Here is a 27,731-nt window from a genome sequence, read left to right as displayed (position 1 = left end):
CAGGCCACATCTCTATGGCTTTGTAATTTTCCCTTGACGGAGGAGAGCAGTGTAGCAATAGTACACTTAAACCAACTCAGAGCAGAGCTTTGAAAAAGCAATCTCCCTCCCACCCTTGTTGCTGGGAAAAGAGGTTATGAGATAACTGCTGTTAAAGATTTATTATAGTCATTACATTCAACAGCTACAGTAGTTTTAGTGGTTCCTAAAATATACCAGCAGTTATTGTCTGATTAGTTCTCCAGATAAGTTAATTATGGGAGATTTCTGACTCTTATACAAGTCTGATTTAGGGAGAAGTTTAATTACAGCAATTTTAGTGATTTCAATAAGCTCAGCATATATTACCAGTCTCAGCAAATGGAGTAAAGGTTTTTAGTTGTGTTGAAATACACATTTGCTTTGTTTTTATTTTTCATTTCATGATTTTAAACTGTATTGTAGTCAGGGTGATAATTGAGGCACCTGCTTCCATCAGACTGGCTCTTCAGTCAGATACACCGCAGGACAATAATTGCCAATTCTCTGTTATCATTAAAATTCAATTCTAATGTTTCCCATTGAGCACTCAATGTTTTACAATATGCATTTCTGTAATGATTGTGACAACATGATCAGGGGAAGAAAATAAGTTTCTTAAGGAAAAAACTCAGATATTGGTGTATTTTAAAATCATCATTAGGATCTAAATTTTATTGTCATTGATGGGAAATGAGACTCAGTCTTCAAATCAGAATAATCCACCTTTTTTTGTGTGTATTAACGCATTGTCTATTTGTACACCAAAGCAAATTAAAGAGTGACATATTAGCCACATATGCCAAGGCTAGCTTAAAATTAAGCTTTCAAAAAATGTGCTGTGAAAAGGTAGTGCTATTGTAGTTGAATACATTCATTTATTTAAGCAACACTTCAAATTGGCAGGGTGCATTCGTTTGAAAAATGCATTACTGAAAATTATCTCAGTCTGATTACAGAGCTCTTCCCCATGGCATTTTTCATTCTCCTGATAGAATGGTAGATGGTACTGACATTTACAGCAGTAATTCTGCCATATGTTTATGCTTTTCATTAAAAAATTGAATATGTGTTGACAATAGAGAATATTAGTAATAGTGAAAATAAATCTTTTCTGTTACAGTTTGGGTGATTTGATTACATTCTGCTTGGGAAGCCAGTCTGTTTATCCCTAACACCATGTCAGTCATGTTTTTCTAGAATGTTCTCTCTACTTTCTCTCTCTCCACTTAGATCCTGCAGCCTTTTGCTGTTATTGAGGTTTCACAGCAGTGGCTTAGAGCAGCATGGGAGTGGCTGGAGCCTAAGGTCAGGCAGACACTCAAGAAAATTGGGCACAAGCAGCATGTTGTGACTAGGAGGCCAGATAGTAGGCAACAGGCAAATGTATGTTTGGAGGAGGAAATGGCAACCCACTCCAGTATTCTTGCCTGGGAAATCCCGTGAACAGAGGAGCCTGGCGGCCTACAGTCCATGGGGTCGCAAAGAGTCTGACACAACTTAGCAACTGAATGAGCACAACTGTTTTGTTTTTAGATTCAAGAAGTGTCTGGATGTGGTTTTTGGAGGTTGAAGCCCATCGCGACATTACAGGAAATTGGCAGCTATGAGAATTTTTCAGCCTGCTTTGTTGTTTAGTCGCTAAGTCATGTCCGGCTCTTTTGCGACCCCATAGACTGTAGCCCTCCAGGCTTCTCTATCCACGGGCTTTTCCAGGCAAGAATAATGGAGTGGGCTGCCATTTCCTTCTCCCAGGGATCTTTCTGACTCAGGAGTCGAATCTGCATCTCCTGTATTAGCAGGCGGATTCTTTACCTGCGAAGCCCAGTTCAGTCTGCATCCGTCTTTAAAGGAGTTACCATTTTGTTTCTTTCTTACCATGAACATTTCCCTTCTGTGTATTTAAATTCCTCTTACTAGTGTGAAGTCACTTGGTCAGAACTAGAAAATTGTTGCACTTCAGTGAAAGGGTTCCTTTTGCAGAAGTTTTAGTCTCAGCTCTATTCATTCTTATTGGCATTTGATCTTGAACTTCTTATTTGCTCTTTGATCTTGAACAAGTCTCCTAGCTGCTTGGAGCTTTTCTTCCTCCACATATAAAATACAAAGATAATCTTGCCTGCCCTCCCGCAGTTTGGGATAGGTCTCAGGTGACCATATTGCTTTGTCTCTGGTCTTATGCTGCAGAGACAAGAGCAAGTATTGTGGTTGCTTTCCCTCCTATTACTATTTTGGCTTCCTTGGTGGCTCAGGTGGTAAAAAATGTGCCTGCAATGCAGGAGACCTGGGTTCGATCCCTGGGTTGGGAAGATCCCCTGGAGGAGGGCATGGCAACCCACTCCAATATTCTTGCCCAGAGAATCCCACGGACAGAGGGCCTGGTGGGCCGGAGTCCATGGGGTCGCAAAGAGTCAGACATGACTGAGTGACTAACACTTTCACTATTTTGTTTAAAAGGTATGCTAGGGACTTCCCTGGTGGTTCAGTGGTCAAGACTTCACCTTCCAATGCAGGAAGTGTGGGTTTGATCCCTGGGCAGTAAGCTAAGATCCCACATGCCTGCAGTCAAAAACCCAAAACATAAAAATAAGAACAATATTTTAACCAATTCAGTAAAGATTTTTAAAATAGTCTGTATAAAAAATATCTTTTAAAAATAAATAAATACATAAAATGTTTGGGACCTGCAAATCCAGATGCTATTTCGTATTATTTAGTTGCTAAGTCAGGCTTCCCAGATGGCGCTAGTGATAAAGAACCCATCTGCCTGTGCAAGTAGATGTAAGAGACACAGGTTCAATCCCTGGGTCAGGAAGATCCCCTGGAGGTGGGTCCGGCAATCCACTCCAGTATTCTTGCCTGGAGAATCCCATGGACAGAGGAGCCTGGCCGGCTACAGTCCCTAGGGTCGTAAAGAGTCGGACATGACTGAAGCAACTTAGCTTGCACACACAGAGCTGCTAAGTTATATCCTTCTCATTTGCGACCCCACGGACTACCCCCTGGCTCCTCTGTCCATGGGTTTTCCCAGACAAGAATACTAGAGTGGGTTTCCATTTCCTGCTCCAGGGGGAATCTTCCTGACCCAGGGAATGAACTCACATCTCCTTCATTGGCAGGTGGATTCTTTGCCACTGAGCCACCTGGGAAGCCCCAGATGCTGTTTAATACTGTTTATTTGTATGTGTTCCTTTTCTAAGAGGCTCTTGATGAATCGGATAAACTTAATCCTCTCCACCTCCCAATATATTTAATGTCTTAAGTGCAATAGGAGAATACTGATTCTTCTGGGATGTTCCTCTAAAAAGCATTTATATGTAGAAAATGAACATCTCCACGCTGATTCAGGTGTGAGAATATTGAAGAGCTAGTTGAAGAATGCTACAGTGGCATCTCATTAAAAAGTAAGCTATGCTTTCCTTCTGCCTCGGGCCTTAAAGCTTTATTAACACTGCTTTGGAAAACAGCTAACTAAAAAGCTAAATGCTTAGGGGATTTATTATAAACCTCCATCGTGCCATTAATTTCCATGTGTGCTTTAAATTGCTGGGGTAAAATAATGTATTCAGCAAGGCAGCAAGTTCTGCTTCTCCCATGTGTCCGCTTGATTGTGCTATTGGTAGCTCATTCTTTAATTAAACATGTCCAAAGATAGGATCAGCTAAAATGTGTACTGTATAAATAGCTTGCATTCCCAGTGTGCAAGTTTAAAACCCTGGTAAAAAGAGTACCATCTGTTAAAGCCCAAAACAGGGGGTGTGCCATTGCATGAAAATAAACTTCACGTTATTCATAAAAAGAATCACAACTTAGATCCTGCTTTTCATATTGACAGTGATCTGTGATGTTTTAGAATGTCACCAGCCTCCTAAGTGACAGCGTGCTGAGCAGTGCATTCTGTTAAAAAGCACAACCATCTAGAAACAGTGAAATTAATAGATGTATTTTTATTCAAGTGAAGATAAATTTATCTGAATGTAAGTTTTACTGGTGAGAAGTTGCAGCTTTTTCTTTGATATTTGCAAGTATAATTATTTCTAAGAGTTTTATTTTCAAATCTTCTTTCCTCCTGAAATGTAACCACTTCATTTAGCCAAGAATTTAACTTTCTCCCTTAGTGCTGTGACAGCTTCTACTCTGACTTTTACAATCACTTTCATTTCTCTCTCTCTTTTTAGATCGAAGCGTAGTTGATTTACAATGCTGTGTTAGTTTCAAGATATTCCTATTAGAAGTAATATCATGCTTCTTTTTGTTCCAAACTATTTTATAATCCTTAGTTTGCGTAATAATTTTCAACATTCTGTTCTAGTCATTAATATACTATCCTTTGTTTTTACTTTCTGATGTCCATTATTTGAGGATAGATTGAGATTGCATAGAAACTGTATCTGGGGCAAGGGTGGGGGTGGGGTGAAATGACATCTCTGATGCCTCCTCAGACAGTAAAGAATCTGCCTGCAATGCAGGAGACCTGGTTTGATCCCTGGGCTGGGAAGATCTCCTGGAGAAGGAAATGGTTACCCACTCCAGTGCTCTTGCCTGGAGAAGTCCATGGACAGAGGAACCTGGCGGGCTATAGTCCATGGGGTCACAAAGAGTCAGACAAGACTGAGCAACTAGCACTTTCACTTTGACATCTTTACTGTGTGTGTTGAGTCCTCTGATCTCTGGATTTGTTATATCTTTCTATTTAAGATCTTTTAAAATTTCTCTCAGCATTGTTTTTATAAGTTTTCTTGTATAGACCTTTTACAACTCTTGTCAGATGTATTCCTAAGAATATTATATTTTTGAATGCAATTGTAAGTAGTATTAATTTATAATTTGTTTTCTTTTGTTACTGGTATAAAAGAAGAAAATTGAATTTTTTTTTTATACTGAACTTGTATCCTGGAATCTTGTTAGACTGACCTCTATATTCCAGGAGTTTTTTTTCTAGTCTCTATCAAATTTCTAGAAAGATATTTATTTATGTACATCTAAATAAGGACAATTTTACTTCTTTGTTTTCAATCAGGATGCCTTTTCTTTCTTTGTCTTGCCTGATTCAGTGACTAGAACCTCTAGGAGAATTTCAACCCAAAGTTATGAGAGTAGACATCTTTGTCTTATTCTTCATCTTTGGAGGAAGAAAGTCAGCCTTTCACCATTAAATGTGATGTTAGCTGGAGATTTTTCACTGATGCTCTCTATCAGCTTCCCTCTGTTTCTACATTACTGAGAGCTTTGATTTGGACTGGGTTTTAGATTCAAAGACTGTTTCTGTGCCTAAAAAGACAATCATATGGTTTTTAATTTTTATTATATTAATATTATAAATTACATTGATTGATTTTCAAATATTAAACCAACTGTGTACACTCCCAAGATAAATCTCATAGTGCACTATCCTTTGTCTATGTTATGGGATTTACTTTGCTGAAATTTTGTTTAGAAATATTTTACATCTATGTACAAGAAGCAAATTAGTTCATAGTTTTCTCCTCATGTGATGTCTTTCCTGGTTTGGGTTTTGTAGTAAGGTTGACCTTGCAGGATGAGTTGGGTAGCAATCCCTCTTCTCTGAGAATTAAGGTATTGTGATGTATTAATTCTTCCTTAAATGTTTGGTGGAATTCACCTGTGAAATAACTGGGCCTAGAGTTTTCTTTGTGGTAAGGTTTTTAGTTACAAATCCAATCTCTTTAACTGATATAAGTTATTCAAGTTATTTATTTCTTCTTGAGTAACCTTTAGTAGATTGTGTCTTTCAAGACTTTTTTTTTTTATTTATTTATTCTTAGTTGAAGGATAATTGTTTTAAGGAGTTGGTTTTATTTCACTTAATTTGTTGAATTCATTGGTGTAACATTGTTCGTAATATTCTCTTATTATCCTTTTAATAACTATAAAATCTGTAGTGATATCACCAGACTGATTCCTGATTTTGGTTATTTATTTCTTCTCTCTTTCCTGATCAGTCTGGCTGGAGTTTTATCAGTTTATTTATCTTCTCTCAAAACCAACTTTAATTTTCTCGACCTTACTATTTTTATTTTTTGCTTTCTAAGCTGTTGATATTTGCTCTGATCTTTATTGTTTCCTTTCTTCTACTGTTTTAGGTTTAATTTGTTCTATTTTTTAGTTTAAGGTGGAAGCTTGGAAAATATTCTGTGTGCACTTGCAGAGATAAGTATTTTGCAGTTGTTGGGAAAAGTGTTCTAGAAGGATCAGTTAGGTCAACTTGGTTTATACTGTTACTCAAATCTTCTTTATTCTTGCTGACGTTCTCTCTACTTTTTTAGTCAGTTGTCGAATGATCAGTATCAAGATCTCTGATGGATTTGGAGACTTTTCTGTTCTTTTTATAGCTCTGTCAGTTTTTTTGACTTTTTATTTTATTTATAGTTATTTATTTTTGCAGCACATGGGCTTTGTCCAGTTGCTGTGAGCGAGGGCTGCTCTTTTTTGTGGTGCACGGGCTTCTTGTTGTGGTGACTTCTCTTGTTGTGGAACAGGGGCTCTAGAGCTCAGGCTCAGTAGTTGTGGCTCATGGGCTTAGGTACCCCATGGCATGTGGAATCTTCCTAGACCAGGGATTGAACCCATGTCCTTACATTGGCAGGCAGATTTTTATCCACTATACCACCAAGCAAGTCCTAACTTTTTATTTTATATTATACTGTAGTATAGCTGATTAGCAATGTTGTGATCATTTCCAATGGACACAAAGGTGGTCAGCCATACTATACATGTATCCATTTCCCGCAAGCTCCCCTCCCATCTTAATGTCTGAAGCAGGTGTTGGTAAGCCCATGGACCATCTTGACACTGAAGGAATCTCTGTTAAGTATAGAACACACATCATTTAGCATCTCTGAAATTTCTAATTTAACATATGGGGTCACATCTGTTAAAGGATGATTACTCTAGAAGGGGAGGGATGTATAACTTATTAAAATAACCCTACGGGGAGACAACAGACTCTCTTTAATAAGCCAGAATACTTTCTGGAGCCATTGACTGCTCCCAGCTGAATCCCACATTATTTCAATACAAGAGGCAGACTGAAAACAACTGCCCTTTATATGTTTATGTGTTGTATTAGTGTCTGTCAGCTGAGAAACATTTATGTTAACTGTTTGGTTTGAGCTTTGAATACTGAACTCCTGCTGGCATGTAGTTGATATTTAATTCTTAGGAGAACAAAGACCATTATTTCTTGATCTTGGGCTTCCCTGGTGGTTCAGACAGTAAAGGATCCACCTGCAATCTGGGAGACCTGGGTTCGATCCCTGAATTGGGAAGATCCTCTGGAGGAGGGCATGGCAACTCACTCCAGTATTCTTGCCTGGGAAATCCCGTGGATAGAGGAGCCTGGTGGGCTATATAGTCCATGGGATAGCAGAGTCGGCACATGACTGAATGACTAAGCACAGCACATAGGAGGCAAAGGAAGGGTCCACCTTCCTTCTAGGCTAGCAGGTAAGACCCTCTGCCCTGAGCTGCCAAGATTTACACCTTCTCCCTGCACTATGCACCTACAAGGTCGATACAGCACATTAGAGGAAGTGTGCTCAGATGAGGCTCTTTTTGGATCAAACACAGTAATTTTCCTTTTTCACAGTGATGATACAAAGACTCCCTTCAGAAACACTTCCACGGCTGTCTGCTGATTGAGTTTCTCAACAGCAAATAACATGACCCCCTCTTGATATGAAAGCAGATTTATTTCAGACCCCAGTGTGAAGCCTAGCAATAGAAGACCTTGCACGATTTCCATTTTTAAGTGGAAGAGAAAAGAACGGGTCCCACCTTCATCCCCTGCAGGTGTCTGGGAGGGGCCCTGGTAGATATGGGTTTGCTTTGCCTGTACCCAGCAGGAGGAATTCCATCAAAAACCCTAGTGCCGGATTCTTGAAGTCTTGAATGCTTTGCTCAATTGTCTCCTTCTTTTGTGTCATGTGCCTTAATTTATAAATTTCCTCACTGCCAGACAAATTTAGAGGAGAGGTTCCTCTTTTTACATGGAAATCTATCATTGATTTTTGAGAGAAAAGCAAAATTAACTCCCAATTATAACATAAGAAGACTAAAATGTGCTGTGGAGTCTGTCTTGGTTTAACTAATTAACATGAATAATACTGCAATAAAGCATTACATGATTATTTCAGCTTCGTGCTGCATCTCAGATAGAGAACACATTTTTCTTCAACTTCTTATTTTGGGTTTACTTCTCCTTCCCTTAAATCATTTTGCATTTTAGATTATTTTTCATTCAATTCCACCTTTGGATACCTATATATTTTATGTAGTCCTACTTGAAAACACATAGTAGGCTTTAGGAAGCAAGGCAAGTATTTATTATTGTTGTTTAGTCTCTGAGTCATGTCCAACTCTTTGTGGACTGAGCCCGCCAGGCTCCTCTGTCCATTGATTTTCCCAGGCAAGAATACTGGAGTGGGTTGCCATTTCCTTCCCCAGGGAATCTTCCCGACTCAGGGATTGAAGCTGCATCTCCTGCATTGGCAGGTGGATTCTTTACCACAGGGCCACCTGGGAAGCCAAAGAAAGTATAGTTGAGCTGTAATTACCTTGTCCTTTGTTGACCCAGGTAATACACACTGGATTTTTTCAGGCAAAATTATTACTTGCCCAAAATCTCTGCCAGAGAAATGTTTGACTGAAGAGTAAATCTTGTATCTTAAAAAAATTAATTTCTCAAACATTTATCTAATAAGGTAGGTCCTACAAATCCCCCATTTAGTTAAAGAGCAGTATTTTAAAGGAAATGAAAAAAGGCATTGTAGATGGGAGCCATGAGGAACATTTATGATGTTTTATGTTCCTTTATAGTTGGTAGGTAGGGGAGTCAGGCGTTATTCCCATTTCATGGAATTGAGACCAAGCAAGTTGTCTAAAAAATGCAGAACTGAGGCTCACACCCTGGCCTTCAGACTCCATTCCCCATGACCAGGTGTTCTCTGAGTAATGTGAACATGCTCGGTCTGAGACACAAGATGAAGGAAAATCACTGTGATCATTTCACTGCCTTTATCCTCTGAGACTAATAGTACAAAATTCAGCTACTTCCTTACACAACATAATAACTTACACTAATACTTGATTCCACCCTGTCAGCACTCTCCAAGCACGTTGAGCACCCTGGTTTCTTCACTTTGGGGCCAGATGCCAGGTTGACAACAAAAGAGTCAAAAGCATAGACAGTGGAATCAAGACAACCCGAGACTCCAGTCTTGGCTCCTACTGTTGACAGTTTGTACAGCCTGCGTTAGTTGCCCGTGTCTAGCAGAGTAAGTGATCCATGAATGTCAACTACCAATATCAGCAAGTAATTGGACAAGGCATTAAGCAGTGACTCAGAACATAAAAGCAAGCTGCTTAGTGAAGTTTGTATGTTCTACTAAAATCAGCTGAACTTTGCAGTCCAAGAGCTTACTAGTTAGTTGTGTCTGGTATTCTGCCATTATGTTCTAAATTCTCAATATACAGAAAAACTAAAATAAAATAGGTAAATATTGGTATTCTCTATAAAATCTGCAGTGGGGTTTCTCTTGCACATATATTGTGTCTGTCTTGTACCTTCCTTCTGCGTCCCCTCTTTAGTTGTTTTTTTGATACTTTTTGAACTCTTTATAAAGCCAGGTACTTTTATTCTTAATTTATTCTCCATCTTGTGTGTGCTAAGTTGCTTCAGTCATGTCTGACTCTTTGTGACCCTATGGACTGGAGCCTGCCAGGCTCCTCTGTCCATGGGATTCTTCAGGCAAGAATACTGGAGTGGGTTGCCATGCCCTCCTCCAGGGCATCTTCCCAACCCAGGGATTGAACCTGCGTCTCCTGCAGCTCCTGCATTGCAGGCAGATTCTTTACCACTGAGCCACCAGGGAAGCCCCATTCTCCTTCTTGGGTGCTTGGAATTTTCTGATTGGATTTTAAATAGCCAATACGAGTCTTCCACAGTGGCTCAGTGGTAAAGAATCCACCTGCAATGCAGGAAATGGCTGATATGCCCAAGTTACAAATTGACATTATCCTATCCACTAAAAAAGTTCTGCCTTTTTTATTGAGCTATATGGTTAACATATAAATTGCATTCAGGTGTGTACCATAGTGATGTGGTATTTTTTACACATGATGAAATGATCACCAAGTCTAGTTACCACCTGTCATCATCCCAAATTGTTACAATACTATTGATTGTATTCCCTATGTGACATGCCATACCAAGTTGTTATAATACTCTTGATGGTATTCCCTATGTGACATGCCATCCCTGTTACTAATTCATTTCAGAGGTGGAAGTTTGGCCTCTTACTCTTCTCTCCTTTTTTCACCCATCTTCCCAACCTTTGCCCCTCTGTCAACCACCAGTTTGTTCTTTATATCTATGAGTCTGTTTCTGTCTTATTTTGTTTGTTCGTTTCATTTTTTAGATTCCACCTATAAGTGAAATCATACAGTATTTGCCCTTCTGTGTCTGACTGATTTCACTTAGTGTTATAGCCTCTAGGTCCTTCTCTGTTGTCACCAATGGCAAGATTTCATGGACTATCCTGATTTATTCATACATGTGTGTATTTATATATGTTCAGAAACGTTTGTTGAAGACTTTTTGTGGGACTGGCCATGTGCTGTGCTGGAAATAAATTATGAGGAAGACACAGTTCTTTCCTTACAAAAATAAACAATCCAGCAGGGTGGGGGTGGTGTGGGGAAGTGAGTGTACATTATACATAACCAGATGGCCAACTTAAACACAGCCTGAAACTTTACTATTTACAGAAACAAAGTGTTATATGAGCACAGAAGAGAAAGGGTGTGTGTGTTTTTGCGAAGATATTTTTAGATGACTTGATAGAGGAACTAGCATTTAAACTGGGTCCCCAGAGTTGAAGCAGAGTATTCTTTGGGAGTAGAGGGAAGGGTTTTCCAGCTCAAACCATCAAAAAACCATGAGAAAAATCTTAAAAGTGTCAAAAGTTTATGTGAAATTTGATAGTCTGTGTAAAAGGAATATAAACTGCTTTTATAGGTAGAGTAAGAGGAGGTGAAAACAGAGTGTCTAGGAGTCAATTTGTGGCTTCCCTGCTGATCCAGTGGTAAAGATCCTGCCTGCTAGTGCAGGAGACTCAAGTTTGATCCCTGGGTCAGGAAGATCCCCTGGAGAAGGGAATGACAATTCACCCCAGTATTCTTGCCTGGAGAATCCCATGGACAGAGGAGCCTGGCGGGCTACAGTCCATGGAGTTGGACAAGACGTAGCAGCTAAACCACCACCAGCAGTCAATTTATGAAAGGCAGTAAAGGTTCTAGGAAACAATGACTGTAGAGTTATTTCAGGGTGGATGTATTTTTCTTGACCAAATGCAGCATTTCAGATGGGTCTTGAGTTGGTAGGAGAAGCTCTTACCCTCTCTCTCTTTCAGAGTGACATTAAATCAAGGGCCTTAATCAGCAGGATAATACTGTATCAAAAGCAGATGGCAGCTCCCGGCTGAGCAGACATTTTGGCCATCCGCGTGGGAACCAATCTCACATGCCCCATCTGGGTGGAGAGGGGTCACAGCTGTCTGTGTTTTGTCTTGCATGGTTTCCAAAGGCTCATTCTAGCTGTGCACCTCTTAGAGTTGGAGTGGAATTTTCTGTCTACAAAACTGAAACACCCCAAACTGCATTTCAGGGCTCTTCTTGCTCTGAAAACAGACTCTGTGTCACTAAGGCTACATTTCTGGATTTGGGGAGAAGGCAAGTCCATGTCTGGGGTCCCTGAGGATGATCTCTACTGTCAGGAAATTCTGGAAAAGCCCAGATTCCCATTATAAGAACATTCATGTATATTGCTATTTCTCTACTCTACCCCAGTAGAATATTGGGCACCTACTGATCCGGGGGTTCATCTTTCAGTGACATATCTTTTTGCCTTTTCATACTGTTCATGGGATTCTCAAGGCAAGAAATACTGAAGTGGTTTGCCATTCCGTTCTCCAGTGGGCCACGTTTTGTTCAAAGAGTCAGACATAACTTAGCGACTGAACAACAACATGGATATTGCACCAAACCCTAGCATGCAAGAAGGAGATTTTTAGCCTTTGATTTACACGAGAAATGACTAATGGTGAAAATACAACTTCCCAAGCTTGTGATTAGTTTACAAAATGAATACTCTTTCCTCTGCCCAGAATGCTATGTCTACCTGCGTATGTACTTTTAATTCTCCATTTCCCCAGGAAGTTTTCTCTGCTGGCTCACAAAAAGCTTAGCACCACTCCTAGTTCACCCTTATAAATATCCGCATTCCTCTAAAGGTTCATTATCTGTTTACAACTTTCTCCCCAGTAAGACTGGGGTTTCCTCACACACCACAGTAGGAAAGCACCTTCCCCTCCATAGACCAAGTGGAGCTGAAAGGGAGTCAGCATTTAATTTCAATATAATCTACATGTGTACTGTTGGTCTTTTTTTCATGCCTTTAATTATATTTTTAACACTTCTTCTTTTTCATTTCATTTGCTCTTAATGTCTCAACCACAGTAAAGAAAGTCAGGATTTGAGATGCATCTGGTCGTTTTGTTCTTTCCCCTTCTTCATGGTTTTAGAAAAGGATAAAAGACTTGTAATGGCAGTGACCTCCCCTGCCCCTCACCCCATGAGAAAGTACAAAACTTAATAAAACTTTATAGACAGCTGCTTCCTAAACCATTTTTGCTCTGCTTAGTCCCTCAGTCGTGTCTAACTCTTTGTGACCCCATGGGCTGTAGCCCGCCAGGTCCCTCTATCCATGGGATTCTCCAGGCAGGAATACTGGAGTGGGTTTCCTCCTCCGGGGGATCTTCCCAACCCAGGGATCGAACCCAGGTCTCCCGCATTGCAGACAGACTGTTTACCATCTCGGCTACCAGGGAAGTCACAAACCATGTAAAAATCCAAATTTAGCAAAATGAACCACCCGGCTCAATACTTCTAGGTCTGCTTTGAAAGATAATTGACATGGTTTAAATCAACTGGAAATTAAAAGTGCAAGATTTATTCAAAGAGACCTTAAGAGACCCAGCCCAAGTCACTTATTTGTCAACGAGAACACCAAGAGCGAAAAAGCCTGGGAGAGTCTGCCCTGTCCCGTCACAAACCCTGAGAATCCACTGCTGTTTCTGTAGTGAGACCATGTGCTTCCCAGAACAAGATCTGTCTGTGGTTGTTTTGTTTTATTTTACAATTGGGAAGATTGCCTTAGGTTTTTTATATGCTTAAACATATTCATGATAGAAATAAACTCGAATTTTAGAGGGAGGAGGAATATTAGCAGCTACTCAAGAGGAAGATATAGGAAAAGATGGGTCAAAGTGATTTCTCTTGGTAACAAGTGCTTTGAGATTTTTAACGTTCTATTTTTATGTGATATATTGAAATATTTTGACACTGAGCATAGTATGGCTATTTAACAAACATATTTTAATTAATTTTTAATTTATTTTTAATTGAAAGATAATTGCTTTACAATACTGGTTTGGTTTCTGACATACAGCAACATGAATTAGACATAGGTGTACATGTGTCCCCTCCCTCTTGAACCTCCCTCCCACCTCCCACCCTTTTCTACCCCTTTAGGTTGTTACAGAGCCCCAGTTTGAGTTCCCTGAGTAACACAGCAAATTTCCATTGGCAATCTATTTTGTATATGGTAGCATGTATGCATATTTTACTGCTAACTATTTTGGCTGTCCTAAGCTGCCAATAGTTTTTTTTCCCCCGTAATGAGTAAGCTTCGTGTTACCTTTAACTGTACAACATGGACGACGTACTTGGAAGAAGTGCTGATGCCTGCAGTTAAACCCTCCGCACACCAGGCTTTCCTGGTCCTGCTGTCATTCTGCTGACCAACACTTGTACAAAACCAAAGTGAGCAATTGAAAGACACAGATCACTGGTGGGTGATACGACAGTAACTCCCACCTCTTATAAATCCCCATCTCAGCCAAGTGTCAACTCATTTCCCATGTCCTCGACATGAAAGCTCACATAGTATGATACGCCATTGAAAGTTCCCATTGGCCACTATTTTACAGTCTTTGCCTTAGACATATTTTTCAACAACTGGGGACCTCAGGGTTTGGGGAGAGGAGAAGAGAAAGGTGGAATAAACAAATTAAAAAGGATAGCAACTTTAAAAAATATAGAAGGAATGATACATGTACTAAATCTTCTTTTTCCATTCCTCTATTGATAGACATTAGGGTTGCTTCCATATATTGGCTATTGTAAATTGTGCTGCAATGAACATCAGGGTGCATGTATCTTTTTGAACTCTGGCTTTCTTTGGGTATATGCCTAGGAGTTATATATAATGGAATATTGCAGTCATGAAAAAGAACAAAATAATGCCATCTGAAACAACATAGATGGCCCTAGAGATTGTCATACTAAGTGAAGCAAGTCAGACAGAAACAGAAAGACAAATATCTGATATTGCTTATATGTGGACTCTAAAAGCAAGGTATAAGTGAGCTTATTTACAAAATAGAAGATGAGTCACAGATGTAGAAAACAGACTGATGGTTACCAGGAGGAAAAGGGGGAGGGATAAACTGGGATACTGGGATTGACATGTGTGCACTATGGCTATTATTTCCTATTAGTTATTTATAGATAAAATACATAACTAATGAGCACCTACTGTGTAGCACAGGGAACTCGACTCAGTCCTCTGCATGGCTTGTATGGGAAAATAATCTTAAAAATAGTGGATGTATGTATATGGATAACTGATTCACTCTGTTGTACACTTGAAACTAATACAACATTGTAAATCAACTAGACTCCAGTAGAAATTTAACACATGTATTACAAGGAATGAAAGGAATAAGTGATCAAAGTGTCAACCTTATTACTGATGAAAGCCAAATTGAAGAATGGATTTAAGTGAGCAGGAATAGCAGGTGTCATAATCTTGAACCCCGAAATGGATATATCCACTCGCTCCAGGCATCATGGAGCAGCTCTAGTTCTGCCATGTGTGTCCCCTCCCTGGAGCACGTGCTGCCAGCCCAGCACAATAGAGGTACATGTGCTAGAGGAAATAGCAGCCCACTGCAGTATTCTTGCCTGGAGAATCCCTTGGACAGATCAACCTGGCAAGCTACAGTTTTATGGTTTGGAAAGAGACCAAGATAAGTATACACGTTATTATAATAAAAGTCCCATATAATATGGGGAAGAACCACAAAAAAAGATGTATGCGTTGTGCTGAGGACTTCATTGTGTAATAGCAAGAGAGAGAAAAAAAAGAACAGAGAGCTTGCGTGGGTAATATGTGGAATGAATGTGGTATTGAGCTGATTATTAAAGGAGGGGTATATTTTTCTTTTTCTTTTTAAAAAAAATTTTTTTTATTGGCATATAATTGCTTTACAATTTTATGTCAGTTTCTACCATACAACAAAGTGAATCAGCTATATATATATATACAAATATCCTGCCCCTGTACAGCCTCCCTTCCTCACCCCATCCCACCCCTCTAGGTCATCACAGAGCACCAAGCTAAGCTCCCTGAACTTTATAGCAGCTTCCCACTAGCTAGCTATTTTACATGGTAGTGTCTATTTGTCAATGCTGTTCTCCCAATTCGTCCCACCCTCCCCTTCCTTTTCAAATGAAAAGGAATAAGTCATTTTACTTGGAGAAATAAGCCTCAGAAATGACACAAAGCTTATTCGTGGGGTGGTCCCTTCTGACTAAAGTATGGAATATGCTGGAATTTAGGTCCTGGATGCAACAGAAGGGGCTTGAGTCCTCAACTAAGAAATCCTGCTTGCTTGAGTCCTTTTAAGAGTAGTTTTCTACTTTTACCTGCTCGGAAACACTATAGGTGTTCAAAGATGTGGTTGTAAGTGGTCTTTGGGACTTAACCAAGGAGTTGATTAAAAGAGTTTAGAAATCATACCTACCATTTTGTTCCAGAAATTAGGTCAGTCTCCTGAGAATTTCAGGATATCGGTATTCACCCAGAATCCCAGGAACACCTTGGAGCAAATGGGTTAAAGGGCTCAGGCTATGTCCCTGAGCTTGCCATTTACTGGCTGGGTCAACCCCAGGGGTGGGGCGAGCCGTGTAGGAAGTTGAATCAGGAACCACTCCTCCAGTTCCAATTGGCTTGTGACCCATGCTGGATTTCTTACTGCTTTTATAAATCACTGTTCGCTGAAACTATTTCTAGATGAAAAATAAAATAAAAATTATAAAACTCTTTTTTCTTTCAGTGAAGAAAAAGAAGCCTAAACTATTAAATAAATTTGATAAGACTATTAAAGCTGAGCTTGATGCTGCAGAAAAACTCCGTAAAAGGGTAGGTCGATGGTCTATGTTTCATAGAAACGTGCGATGGTTTCGTTGTTAAATAAACTCAGGCGTTACCCTTGGTTTGTTTTTGAAAAACACTGCAAGAGAAACAACCTTTGAATAGAGTGGATTTTTCCCCAGGCACAGCAGTGTTCCACGTGGAGTGAATCAAATGAAAAGAAAAACTGTAGCGGTAATGGCCAGATAGAAACAGAACTTCATCTTCAGGCCAGCCAGTTGGGGAGTCAGCCCCTTCCATCACCATCTAGTTGTGTGGCTTTAGGGAAATCACTCAGTCATTCTGAGTCTCCGTTTCCTTGTGTTAAAAAATAAGAATAATAGGTACCTACTTCTTCCTTGATTTTTTGTAAAGATCCAATGAGATAAGCAAATAGTTGAGGAAAAAGTGGAAGCACTGACAGATTTTATTTTCTTGGGCTCCAAAATCACTGTGGATGGTGACTACAGCCACAAAATTAAAAGACACTTGCTCTTTTGGAAGAAAAGCTATGACAAACCTAGATAGCGTATTACAATGCAGAGACATCACTTTGCTGACAAAAGTCCATCTAGTCAAACCTATGTTTTTTCCAGTAGTTATGTACAGATGTGAGAGTTGGACCATAAGAAGGCCGAAGGCCAAAGAATTGATGCTTTTGAATTGTGGTGCTGGAGAAGACTCTTGAGAGTCCCTTGGTCTGAAAGGAGATCAAACCAGTCAATCCTAAAGGAAATTAACCATGATTATTCATTGGAAGGACTGATGCTTTAGCTCCAATACTTTGGCCTCCTGATGGGAAGAACTGACTCATTGGGAAAGATCCCAAAGCTGAGAAAGACTGAGGGCAGGAGGAGAAGGGGATGACACTGGTTGAGATGGTTGGGTGGCATCACTGACTCAATGGACATGCGTTTGACGAAGTTCTGGGAGATGGTGATGGAGAGTGAAGCCTAGTGTGCTGCAGTCCATGGGGGTCACAAAAAAATCAGACACAACTTAGTGACTATACAATGAACAATGAGATAAGAAATTTTTTAAAAAACTATCAGTACTGCCAAGGAGCATACAAGTAAGGGTTTTCATTTTAAAGCACCTTGATGCAAAAAAAAATAATAAGTTAATCTAATACTTAGGATAGTTACTATTAGGTGAAATGATTTTAGATTTAAGATTCTTCTCACTTTGGGTTAAACTCACATAGCTCTAATTCCCAGGGTGACTATTTTATGTTTTGCTTTGTCATCAGTTAATTCAAAACCTTATTTGCATTTGTTCCTGGATATTGCAGTTTTTGAAAACAGGGAATTAACAGATGATTGAAATTATCTGTTCTCACAACTCAGTCATATTCATCTAATTACCATGCCCAATATTTATTATAATGTATTTAATGACATCTTCACTTAATCATCTATAGGCTTACCTTGTTTTATTGTGCTTTACTTTCTTGTTCTTCATGGATATTGCACTTTTTTTTTTTTTCCAAATTAAAGGTTTTTGGCAGCCCTGTGTCAAACAGGCCTATCAGTGACATCTTTCCAACCTCATTTGCTCACTTCATGTCTCTCTGTCACATTTTGGTAATTCTCAAAATAATTTCAAACTCTCCACCAGCCAAGAGATTATGACTCGCTGAAGGCTCAGATGATGATCAACATTTTTTAGCAATAAAGTATTTTTTATTAAGGTTTGTGCATTGTTTTTTAGACATTAATGCTCTTGCATACTTAATAGGCCATGGAGTGATGTAAAGTGCAAGTCTCTCAGTTGTGTCCAGCTCTTTGTGACCGCATGGACTATAGCCTGCCAGGCTTCTCTGTCCATGGAATTCTCCAGACCAGAATACTGAAGCAGGTAGCCATTCCCTTCGTCAAGAGATCTTCCCAACCCAGGGATTGAACCCAGGTCTCCCATATTGCAGGCAGATTATTTACCATCTGAACCACTAGGGAAGCTGGGTGTGATATAAACATAATCTTTAAATGTAATGGAAAGCAAGATATTCATGGGGACTTGCTTTATTGCAGTGTTTGCTTTATTGTGATGATTTGGAACCAAACCCGCAAGATCTCCGAGGTTTGCCTCTACTCTTTTGTGAACATTTCTGTCTTGGTTCTGTACTTGAATTTATACCTGGTGTAATACCATTGGGTTTCCTGTAATGTGGTGTTTAATCAGTAGACATTGAGACATTGACTGCAAAAAAAAAGAAAAAGTAATAGAGGATTGTCATAGTTAAAAAACAACAATAAAAACATCCAAGTTAGGCATTGAAGTGGGACAAAAGTGTGCTTCCCACACATCTTTTGGGAAAGTCCCAAACAAGCATGAAGATGTCGGTAACTAGCAAATGGCAAGGTTCCCAAACCGAAGCCTGGCTCACCCTCATCAGCAGCCGATACAAATGCAGTGATTCCAGAGAATATTACAGCCCAAGTCTTTGTTCACTAAATTAACACTGGATGATTTCTGTGTCTATCTCATTTAACTTTGTAAAATGAGGCCATCTATTCTTTGTTGAAATTTTGCATTTCTTACTAGGAATGAGGCAGGAATCTTCTTTTCCTATTACCCTGTTTGGCATTCTCCACTTTCTCTGTGCTGTATATCCTTAGTGAAAAATAAGGGGGGTGGGGTACCTATTTCACAGGTGATTTTAGGGATAAAGAATAAACGAACAGCTTTAGAGAAGGATTTTTATGTAATGATAATGAATGGTAGAGAAGTTATCAAGGGACAGGTAAGTCAGTGAAACATAAAAGTGCTGGAACAATTCATGGGGTGTTCTCCTCTGGCCCTTGCTTATTTGCAGAAATTATGATGCTAACCTCAAGAAACACCGTGGGTCTGTAACAGGGTAAATAAAAGAGGAAGAAGTGGCTACTGAGGCAATTCTTGCTTCTGAAACAACAGGGAGCCGTGTTATAAACTGAATCATCAGTGGAATTAAGTTTTTTAGGGTTGTTTTTATAGCTGGTGTTTTCAAATAATGCAACAGACTCCCCTGGGATCACTGTGGCCCTGAGGCGTACTCTGCTCAGAAGAGGCCCAGTCTCAGGTCGCACCCTTGTTTCAGATACCATGTGACATGAACGTGTGAGGTCACTTTCTATTTCCTCCAAAAATGCACAAATCATTTTTCAGTCACTGATTTTTAAAAATAACATGTATTGTTTAAAACTCCTCCTTATGCCCCAGAAAAAGGATTGGAAATGATAGACTGAAATATTCATTCATTTGTTGGAATCATAAAAAATGGAAAGGAGGGAAAGCTTAATAAAGCCAAAAGTTCGGCACATGAAAAGTTCACACTGCAGGCTCTAAACGGGGCTAGGAATGATGTCAGCTGTGGGCTGAGTAAGGCAGGGGTATGGATCACACCGTCAGGTGAAGAGTGGTCCTCAGAAGAGCTGCTCTGTGTCAAGTCCAGAGAGAGTGTCCTGCTGTAGATCTGCATCAAGGACCTAGTGATGGATGGCTCAGCCTCCTCCCTAACGTTGCACCCACTGATGCTTTTGGTTTTTGAATTTATTTATTTTGATTGAAGTATAGTTGATTTACAATATTATTTTGGTTGAGTGTATACAGCAAAGTGTTTTAGTTATGCATGTGTGCTCAGTCATGTCCCACTCTCTGTGACCCCATGGACTGCAGCCCGCCAGACTCCTCTGTTCATGGGATTCTCCAGACAAGAAAACGGGGTGGGTTGCCATTTCCTCCTCCAGGGGATCTTCTCAACCCAGGTATCAAATCCGAGTCTCCTGCGCCTCTTGCATTAGCAGACATATTCTTTACCAATGTGCCATTTGGGAAGCCTGTTTCAGTTGTAGATACATACATATCTATTTTTTTCAGATTCTTTTCCCTTATAGTTATTGCAGAATATTGAGCATAGTTCCCTGTGCTGTACAGTAGGGCCTCATCAGCTCTTTTCTTTTAGAAGATTCCAGTGAGTCAATGGAGAAGTAATGAAGAGAAATAGAAAATCTCAATGAATCCACCCCAGGGATGAATTCTAAACTTAATGAATACAATTTAGGGAGAAACAGAATTTTTATATATCTTCAACATGTATCTTCCAAAATATTCATTAATTACAAAACAAAAACTAGTAAATTTATAGTACATCCATGGATCTTAAGTGACCTCTATGGGCTATGTCTTAATGTCCTGCAAGGCAGCCCACTGGCCTTATGCCAAAACAGAGGCTGGGGGTGGGGTGACAGGGACAAGTACCTGTCTCTCCAATGAATGGTCTTGGTCCTAGGATCACATATAAGCTGTGTTGAATAACAGGTGATTTTTAGGCAAGTCTTCATGAGCATTCTATCTTATAGTTGAGTTTATTAAGAATTGTGTAATGGTGTCAGGAGCTTTATTCTCCAGTAAAAACCTGGGGAAGGGAAATTTTTTTCAGGCTAACAGCAAACACATTTACTTTGCCCGACAGCTGAGGGGAGGGCAGGGCTGATGGTCCCTTGGGAAAGGAACGGAGCATCTGTGTGAAGGGATCCGGAGATGCCTAGAACAGAGCCAGTGTGTTCCATTATTTATATAACCTTGATGGCCAACTAAGGGAGTGTTAGCTGGAAAAATACTTAAGCAGACTTGTTATGAATATTGTTAATCCTATGCTTTAAATCTGGAGATGGTGCATTTAGCATGATTTTCACAAAAATAGCTCCCAAATTTGCAATTTAAGTTGTGTAGGGCATGTGATAGACTGAAAATTGTCCCCCCTGCCCACCCCTCAAAAATATCCATGTCCTAATCTCTTGAATCTGTAAATGTTACTGTGTTTGGAGAAAGGGTCTAAGACGGGATTATCCTGGGTTATCTAGTTGGACCCTAAATTCACTCCCATGTTTCCATATAAGAGAGAGGCAGAGGGAAACCTGATATAGACAGAACAGAAGACACACAGAGAGAAGACAAAGTGGAGATGGGAGTATTTGTGTCCACCAGTGAAGAAATGCTGTCCCTGGTGGTCCAGTGACTAAAGACTCCACACTTCCAATGCAAGGGGCCCAAGTTCAATCCCTGGTCAGGTCCCACATGCCCCAGCTAAAAATCCTGCAAGCCACAAGGAAGATCAAAGATCCCACGTACTGCAATTAAGACCCCGCATAGCTAAATAGATAAATACATATTTTAAAAGAAAAGAAATGCTGTCAGGAGGCAGGAACAGATTCTCCCTTACAGCCTCTGGATGAAGAATGGCCCTGCCCACATCTGGATTCCAGTCCATTCTCCAGACAGTGAAAGAATGAATTTCTGTTGTTTCAAGCCACCGAGTTTGTGGCCATTTGTTACAGTGGCCACAGAAAACTCATCCAAGGTAGTTAGAAGAAAGTTACTCAGAAAAGGATATTTATTTTGAATTCTTCATCCCTTAAAATCATTCATGGGAGAAATAAAGTAGTGGTTTTAGAAGTTGTTATCCAAAACACACAGAGCATTCTCAAAATTCAATGATAAAAAATAAGCAACACGATTTTTAAAACGGGCCAAAGACCTTTGATGACAATTCACCCAAGAAGATATTCAGATGGCAGATGAGCATAGGAAAAGATGCTTCACCTCATATGTTATGGAATGCAATCTAAAACAAGATGATACTACTACTACACCTTTAGAAAGACCACTATCACTGATCACTAACAACACTGCATGCTGATGACCATGTGTAGCCCTGGAAACCCCTGTAGTACAGCCACCTCGAAAGACAGTTTGATGGTTTCATACAAAACTAAGCATATTCTTGGCATACAATCTAGAAATCTCGTTCCTTGGTATTTATCCAAAGGAGTTGAAAATTTATGTTCTCCTAAAAACCTGCACGTAGATGTTTATAGCAACTTTCAGTAACTGCCAAAACTTGAAAGCAACCAAGATGTCCTTTGGTAAGTGATCAGGTAGATAACTGTGATACATCTAGACAATGAAATCTGACTCAGCACTAAAAAGAAATCTCTATCAAGCCAAGATAATTATTGTTGTTCAGTTGCTCAGTTGGGTCCAACTGTTTGTGACCCCATGGACTGCAGCACACCAGGCTTCACTCTGCATCACCATCTCCCAGAGCTTCCTCAAACTCATGTCCATTGAGTCAGTGACACCATCCAACCACGTCGCCCTCTGTCATCCCCTTCTCCTCCTGCCTTCAATCTTTCCCAGCATCAGGGTCTTTTCCAATGATTCGGCTCTTTGCATTAGGTGGCCAAAGTATTGGAGCTTCAGCTTCAGCATCAGTCCTTCCAATGAATATTCAGGACTGATTTCCTTTAGGATTGATTGATTTCATTTCCTTGAAAAGATAGGGATGAAAAGATAAGGAGGAAGCTTAAATGCATATTACTAAGTGAAAGAAGCTAATCTGAATAGGCTACATACTATTTGATTCAAACTTTCTGACTTTCCGAAAATGCAAAACTATGGAAACAGTAAAAACGTTGGATACCTGTCATTATACATTTGTCCAAACCCATAGAATATACAACACTAGGAGTGAACCCAAATGTAAATCATGGACCTTGGGTGATTTTCATGTGTCACTGAAGGCTCATCAATTGCAACAAATGTCCTGCTGTGCTGAGTCACGATATGGATTATGGAGGAGTCAGGGCATTAGTAGGGGTAGGGGGTACATGGGAGATCTCTATACTTTCCTCTCAATTTTGCTGCAAACCTAAAACTGTTCTAAAAAAATAAAGCCTTTTAAAAAGTCAGTATTGTGAGAGGCATGGCGTATTTTAAATAGTCATACAATTATTTCTGACAATTAACTTAGAGAATAAGTTACTGGCTTGATTTATCTCAGCCTTCAAACCCTCATTCTTTTTGCATTAACCTATCCATCAAGTAAGAGCCTTACCTGGGACACACTTTATTTTCCCGTGCTGGCTCTCATATCCTCCCCACACTACAATAGTAGTAATAATAGCTAACAAATTTTCAATAGTTTCCATGGTCTCTGCATCAGCTCTAAGCACTTTATGGATGTTGTCAGATTTGATCTTCACAGCAACCCCCAAGGTAGTCAAGTACTCCCGTTGTCCCCATTTCACAGATGAGGTGTATTAAGGCAAAGTCATAAGTAATTTGCCAGAAGTTCCACGTCTCCTAAGTGGTGGAGCCCAGATTCTAGCTAGACCCTCAGCATCACTGATGGGCATGTGACAGGAAATAAAAAAATAAAAACAAAACAAAACAAACCAAAAAAACACCTCCTTCTTCCAGGATTTTAAGGGGCTTTAATATAGATGTTGCCTGGTTCTATTCGGCCAAGTCATTGAGAAGTAGGTGTCAGTAACAATCTAGTAGTACTATATGGTGTGCTGAGCCCAACCACATTTCTGGGGTGAACTTTGTTGTTATGAAAACTCACTCGGTGAAGGTAATGACATCCAAAGCACAGTGAGCTCACATTTATACAAGGAGAGAATGGATTTATGGACAGATGGCCTGAAGGGTCTGGTAAAGTTCAACTCAGGAACTCTGTCTCCATCTCATGGTTCCAGCATCCTGATGTGCTGCCTTCCAGTAGAACATCAGGAGACGTGTGTTTGTCCCCGTGGATGGACTGAGGCAGGGGCGGGGGTGGGGGTGGGACTCCTCACCCCCATGCTGAGGCCCTCGGCAAGCTTACCTGTCGCACATCCTCTGCGTCTGCTTCCACAGTGGTGGTCAGAGACCTATCACAGGTGCTTCAACTGGCCTCTTAAGGACCCACGTGGGCTTTGGGAGGCGTCTCATGACCTGGAGGCAGTGAGGCACTTGAGCACCAGCTGAGCCTCATCAGCCCTGATGCTCAGCGGGTGACAGTTTCCAAGGCCAGGTGGCCCTCTCATCTCATATGCTTATTCCCCACTGAGACTGCCCTTCTCATTGCAGACATTCTAACTGCCAGGAATATTCCTCCCCCAGCTTAAGTCCTAAATGTCTTTTAAAGATTGCATGTAGGAACTATACATGCAGAGAGAAAATGCCATTTCTTTAACAAAGACTCATAGTCCATCATTAATCAGGTATCTGCCTTTAAAAAAATAAAGTCTATTTGTGTTCATTTCTAGTTTTATGTTTTCCATCATGCAGTTAATTATTTAAAATCTTAAGACAGAAGATTGTTAACTATAAACCCAGAAGGGAGTCTGGAAAATTTTAGCAAAATTTACTTGGTGAATATTAAATAACTATATTATGCATTTGAATTTATTCTATGTATGTAATTGCCTCTTCCTAACAGGGAAAAATTGAGGAAGCAGTGAATGCATTTGAAGAACTGGTTCGCAAGTACCCTCAGAGTCCAGGAGCTCGGTATGGGAAAGCACAGGTATGCTGAAGCCCTGATACTTAGGACACTGTTTTGATGTCCTTATGTTCTGTATCATTGGATTTTTTACCACCTGGTATTTGCATTTTGGGCTTCCTTGATGGCTCAGTGGTAAAAGTCTGCCTACTAATGCAGGAGACACAGGTTCCATCCCTGGGCCAGGAAGATCCCCTGGAGAAGGAAATGGCAACCCACTCTTGCCTGGAGAGCTCTGTGGACAGAGGAGTCTGGCAGGCTACAGTCCATGGGGCTGCAAAGAGTCAGACACAACTGAGCGACTAACACTACACTATTTGCATTTTATTTTCCCTTCTGACTTGTATACAGAATCAGCTTCTCATGCATAGGCATACATTCAAGCAAGAAATACTGTTTTAAATAAGGCAATTAATTATTCCTATTTTGTACTAGTGAATTTCATAACGTATTTTTGCACCCCCTCCAGCTAGTTTCTCTCTGATTTTGAAAAGAAAAAGAGTAACACTTTCATCTCTGATTTCCCATCCCCTTCACATTCATTCCATTTGACCCACCACCTAGTTAAATAGAAAGTGGAATGGACTTGGTTCTCTCTGTAGTGTCTGTCAACTGACTCATTTCTTACCACCTACCTTCTCCCCAGCTCTACCCTCACCTCCCTTTCTCATCAGACTTTCTCCATCTTTCAACTCCTCAATTCATGAAGCTTTTCCATGTCTTGCTGTAGCTGCAGAAACCCTCCATGGGCCACATACTGTTTTAGGCCCTGGGATTATCACAAAGAACACTCCAGAGGTCTCTGTCCTGTGGAACTTATATTCCAATGGAAGATATTTTAAGTTTCTTTCTCAGAATTTTTGTAGTGAAAGCCCATGCTATTGCAGGCCCTGTTCTAGGCACTGCAGATGCAGCTATCAACAAAACACGGGGCATTTTCACTGTAATGAAGACAGTACAAGAGACATAGAAGAAAATCTCTCGCTTGCTACTGGGTACACTGTCAGAAGACAAAAGTAAAGCAGAGCACGGCTATAGGACATGAGAGGGGGGTTAAAATGTTGGATAGGGTGGCCAAAAGATGGCTCATTGAGGCGGTAACATTTGAGCAAAACCCTAAAGGTCTTTATAGATAAATCTATATTTAAAGAATATTAGAAGTGTTAAATATATTAGGACATCTTACCTGATACTATATACCATAAAGAAAAGAAGATCATAGAGTAAAGAACATGTTATTACAATGTTTTGTTCATAGGTGGTAGGAGAGTGGCACAGTGATTTAAGATAATCAGGTGATCAGAAAAGGCCTTCCTAGGTGGTGACAAGTGGCTGAAATGTGACAAGGTTGAGGAAGGAGCTGTCCAGGCAGAGGGAACAGGGAATCAGCCTTGACTTGATCCCTGGTGGACAGGAGGAGGGGCGTACTGAGGGAGGGGACATGGGGTAGGTGGAACCAGGGCCTCATGGGCTGTATTCTTTGTACATTGGAAACACTTGGAGGGTTTGTGCATGGATGTGCCTCTCCGGTTGTTTTTTTTTTTTTTTTTTTTTAAATAAAGATGACTAGTTGCTGGATGGAGAAAGGATTACGGTGGCATGAGTCAGAGCCAGAAAAATAGGAGAGATTGCAGGTGTCCTCAAGATGTTCTGGCTTGGACTGGTCCTGGCCACAGAGGTGGGGCAGTGGACAAGGGCAGGACTGAATCAGACAGTAAAGAATCTGCCTGCAATGCAGGAGACCCAGGTTCAATCCCTGGGTCGGGAAGATTCCCTGGAGAAGGGATAGGCTGCCCACTCCAATATTCTCGCCTGGGAAACCCCATGGACAGAGGAGCCTAGCAGGCTACACTCCAAGGGCTGCAAAGAGTCAGATACAACTGAGCAGTTTTTAATTTCAGAGATGAATTTGGCATTTTTGGTTCGCCAGTCTAAGGAGAGGATGGTGCCAGGTACTGACCAGGAAGACTAGAACAGGTTTGGAGAGATGCAAAAATCAAAGATCCACTTCTGGTTTCTGTGAAGTTTGTGATGCCTGTTACACGTTCAAGTGCACATTGTCAAGTAGACCATAGGTGTTATTCCGTTTGAAACCCTGGGTAAAATCCAGGGCTGGTGTACAAATGTCAGGCAGTAAACCTCCTCCTGCCAGGGGAGGATGAGACTGTCAGCCCTGCTGGGAAATGGCAGATTCTGAGCTGCAGAAATTTTCCAGATTCAGGAGAAGCCGACAACACTTGTTCAGAGGGGGCAGAGCTGTCACTTGTGGGTGACACTCTCACGGAAACTAACACATCTAGAGATAAAACAAGTATGTTTGGCTCTTAACTAAAGGCAACAACCACTCGAAATATAGATGCTTAAATTCTTCCTGTGAGTGTGTACATGCTCAATCATTTCAGTCATGTCTGACTTTTTTTTGACCCTGTGGGCTGTAGCCCACCAGGCTCCTCTGTCCATGGGATTTCCCAGGCAAGAATACTGGAGTGGGTTGCCATTTCCTCCTTCAGGGAATCTTCCTGACCCAGGGAACAAACATAAACTCCTGCATTGGTAGGTGGATTCATTACCACTGAGCCACCTGGGAAGTCCCAAATTCTCCCTGTTTTCTCCTTAAAAGCTTATTAAACTTGTATTAATTCAGTGTTTATAAATTAAATTTGTGAAAATTTAATGCAAAGAAGTTCCTTTTATCCGTGATGCAGTACAGACTAACAACTATATCATATCTATAAACTGACTGGGTCAGCAATCCTCCAAAATTGCTAAATTGAATTGTTATGAAGCAAGAGAGAATGTGTTTGTTACCTAAAGATGGTGCCTGTTTAAATAAATGATGTGCTTTGCTACTAGTTCCGGCGGTTGTTTGATTAAGGAAAGCCGGTTAACTCGAGAGAAAAATGGGTCAAGTGCTAATTATGGCAAAAGTGTTTCATGCTTTAGATTTTTCTTTATATGTGATAGTAATTGCAAGTACCAAATGCAGTACTTTTGCACATGACACTCACTGTGTCTATATATACATAAATATATTTATATGTACAAATATATCCTTATTTAACAGTA

General features: G+C 40.3%; 1 protein-coding gene across 5 annotated transcripts in view; it reads left to right on the top strand.

Annotated features, from left to right (window-relative positions):
• Window positions 1–27,731, top strand: part of ASPH (aspartate beta-hydroxylase) — a 178,318-nt gene that overhangs the window by 100,726 nt on the left and 49,861 nt on the right. For all 5 annotated transcript variants that reach the window (XM_043483591.1, XM_043483586.1, XM_043483587.1 and 2 more), the window contains 2 exons: window positions 16,278–16,363; window positions 24,603–24,689. In XM_043483591.1, coding sequence (XP_043339526.1) covers window positions 16,278–16,363; window positions 24,603–24,689 — 173 coding nt within the window. The remainder of the gene's footprint in view (window positions 1–16,277; window positions 16,364–24,602; window positions 24,690–27,731) is intronic.

Source organism: Cervus canadensis, chromosome 12, assembly GCF_019320065.1.
Source record: "Cervus canadensis isolate Bull #8, Minnesota chromosome 12, ASM1932006v1, whole genome shotgun sequence".
Lineage (NCBI taxonomy): Eukaryota > Metazoa > Chordata > Mammalia > Artiodactyla > Cervidae > Cervus > Cervus canadensis.
Note: the sequence above shows the minus strand (reverse complement) of the source record. Positions and strands in the feature narration are given on the sequence as shown.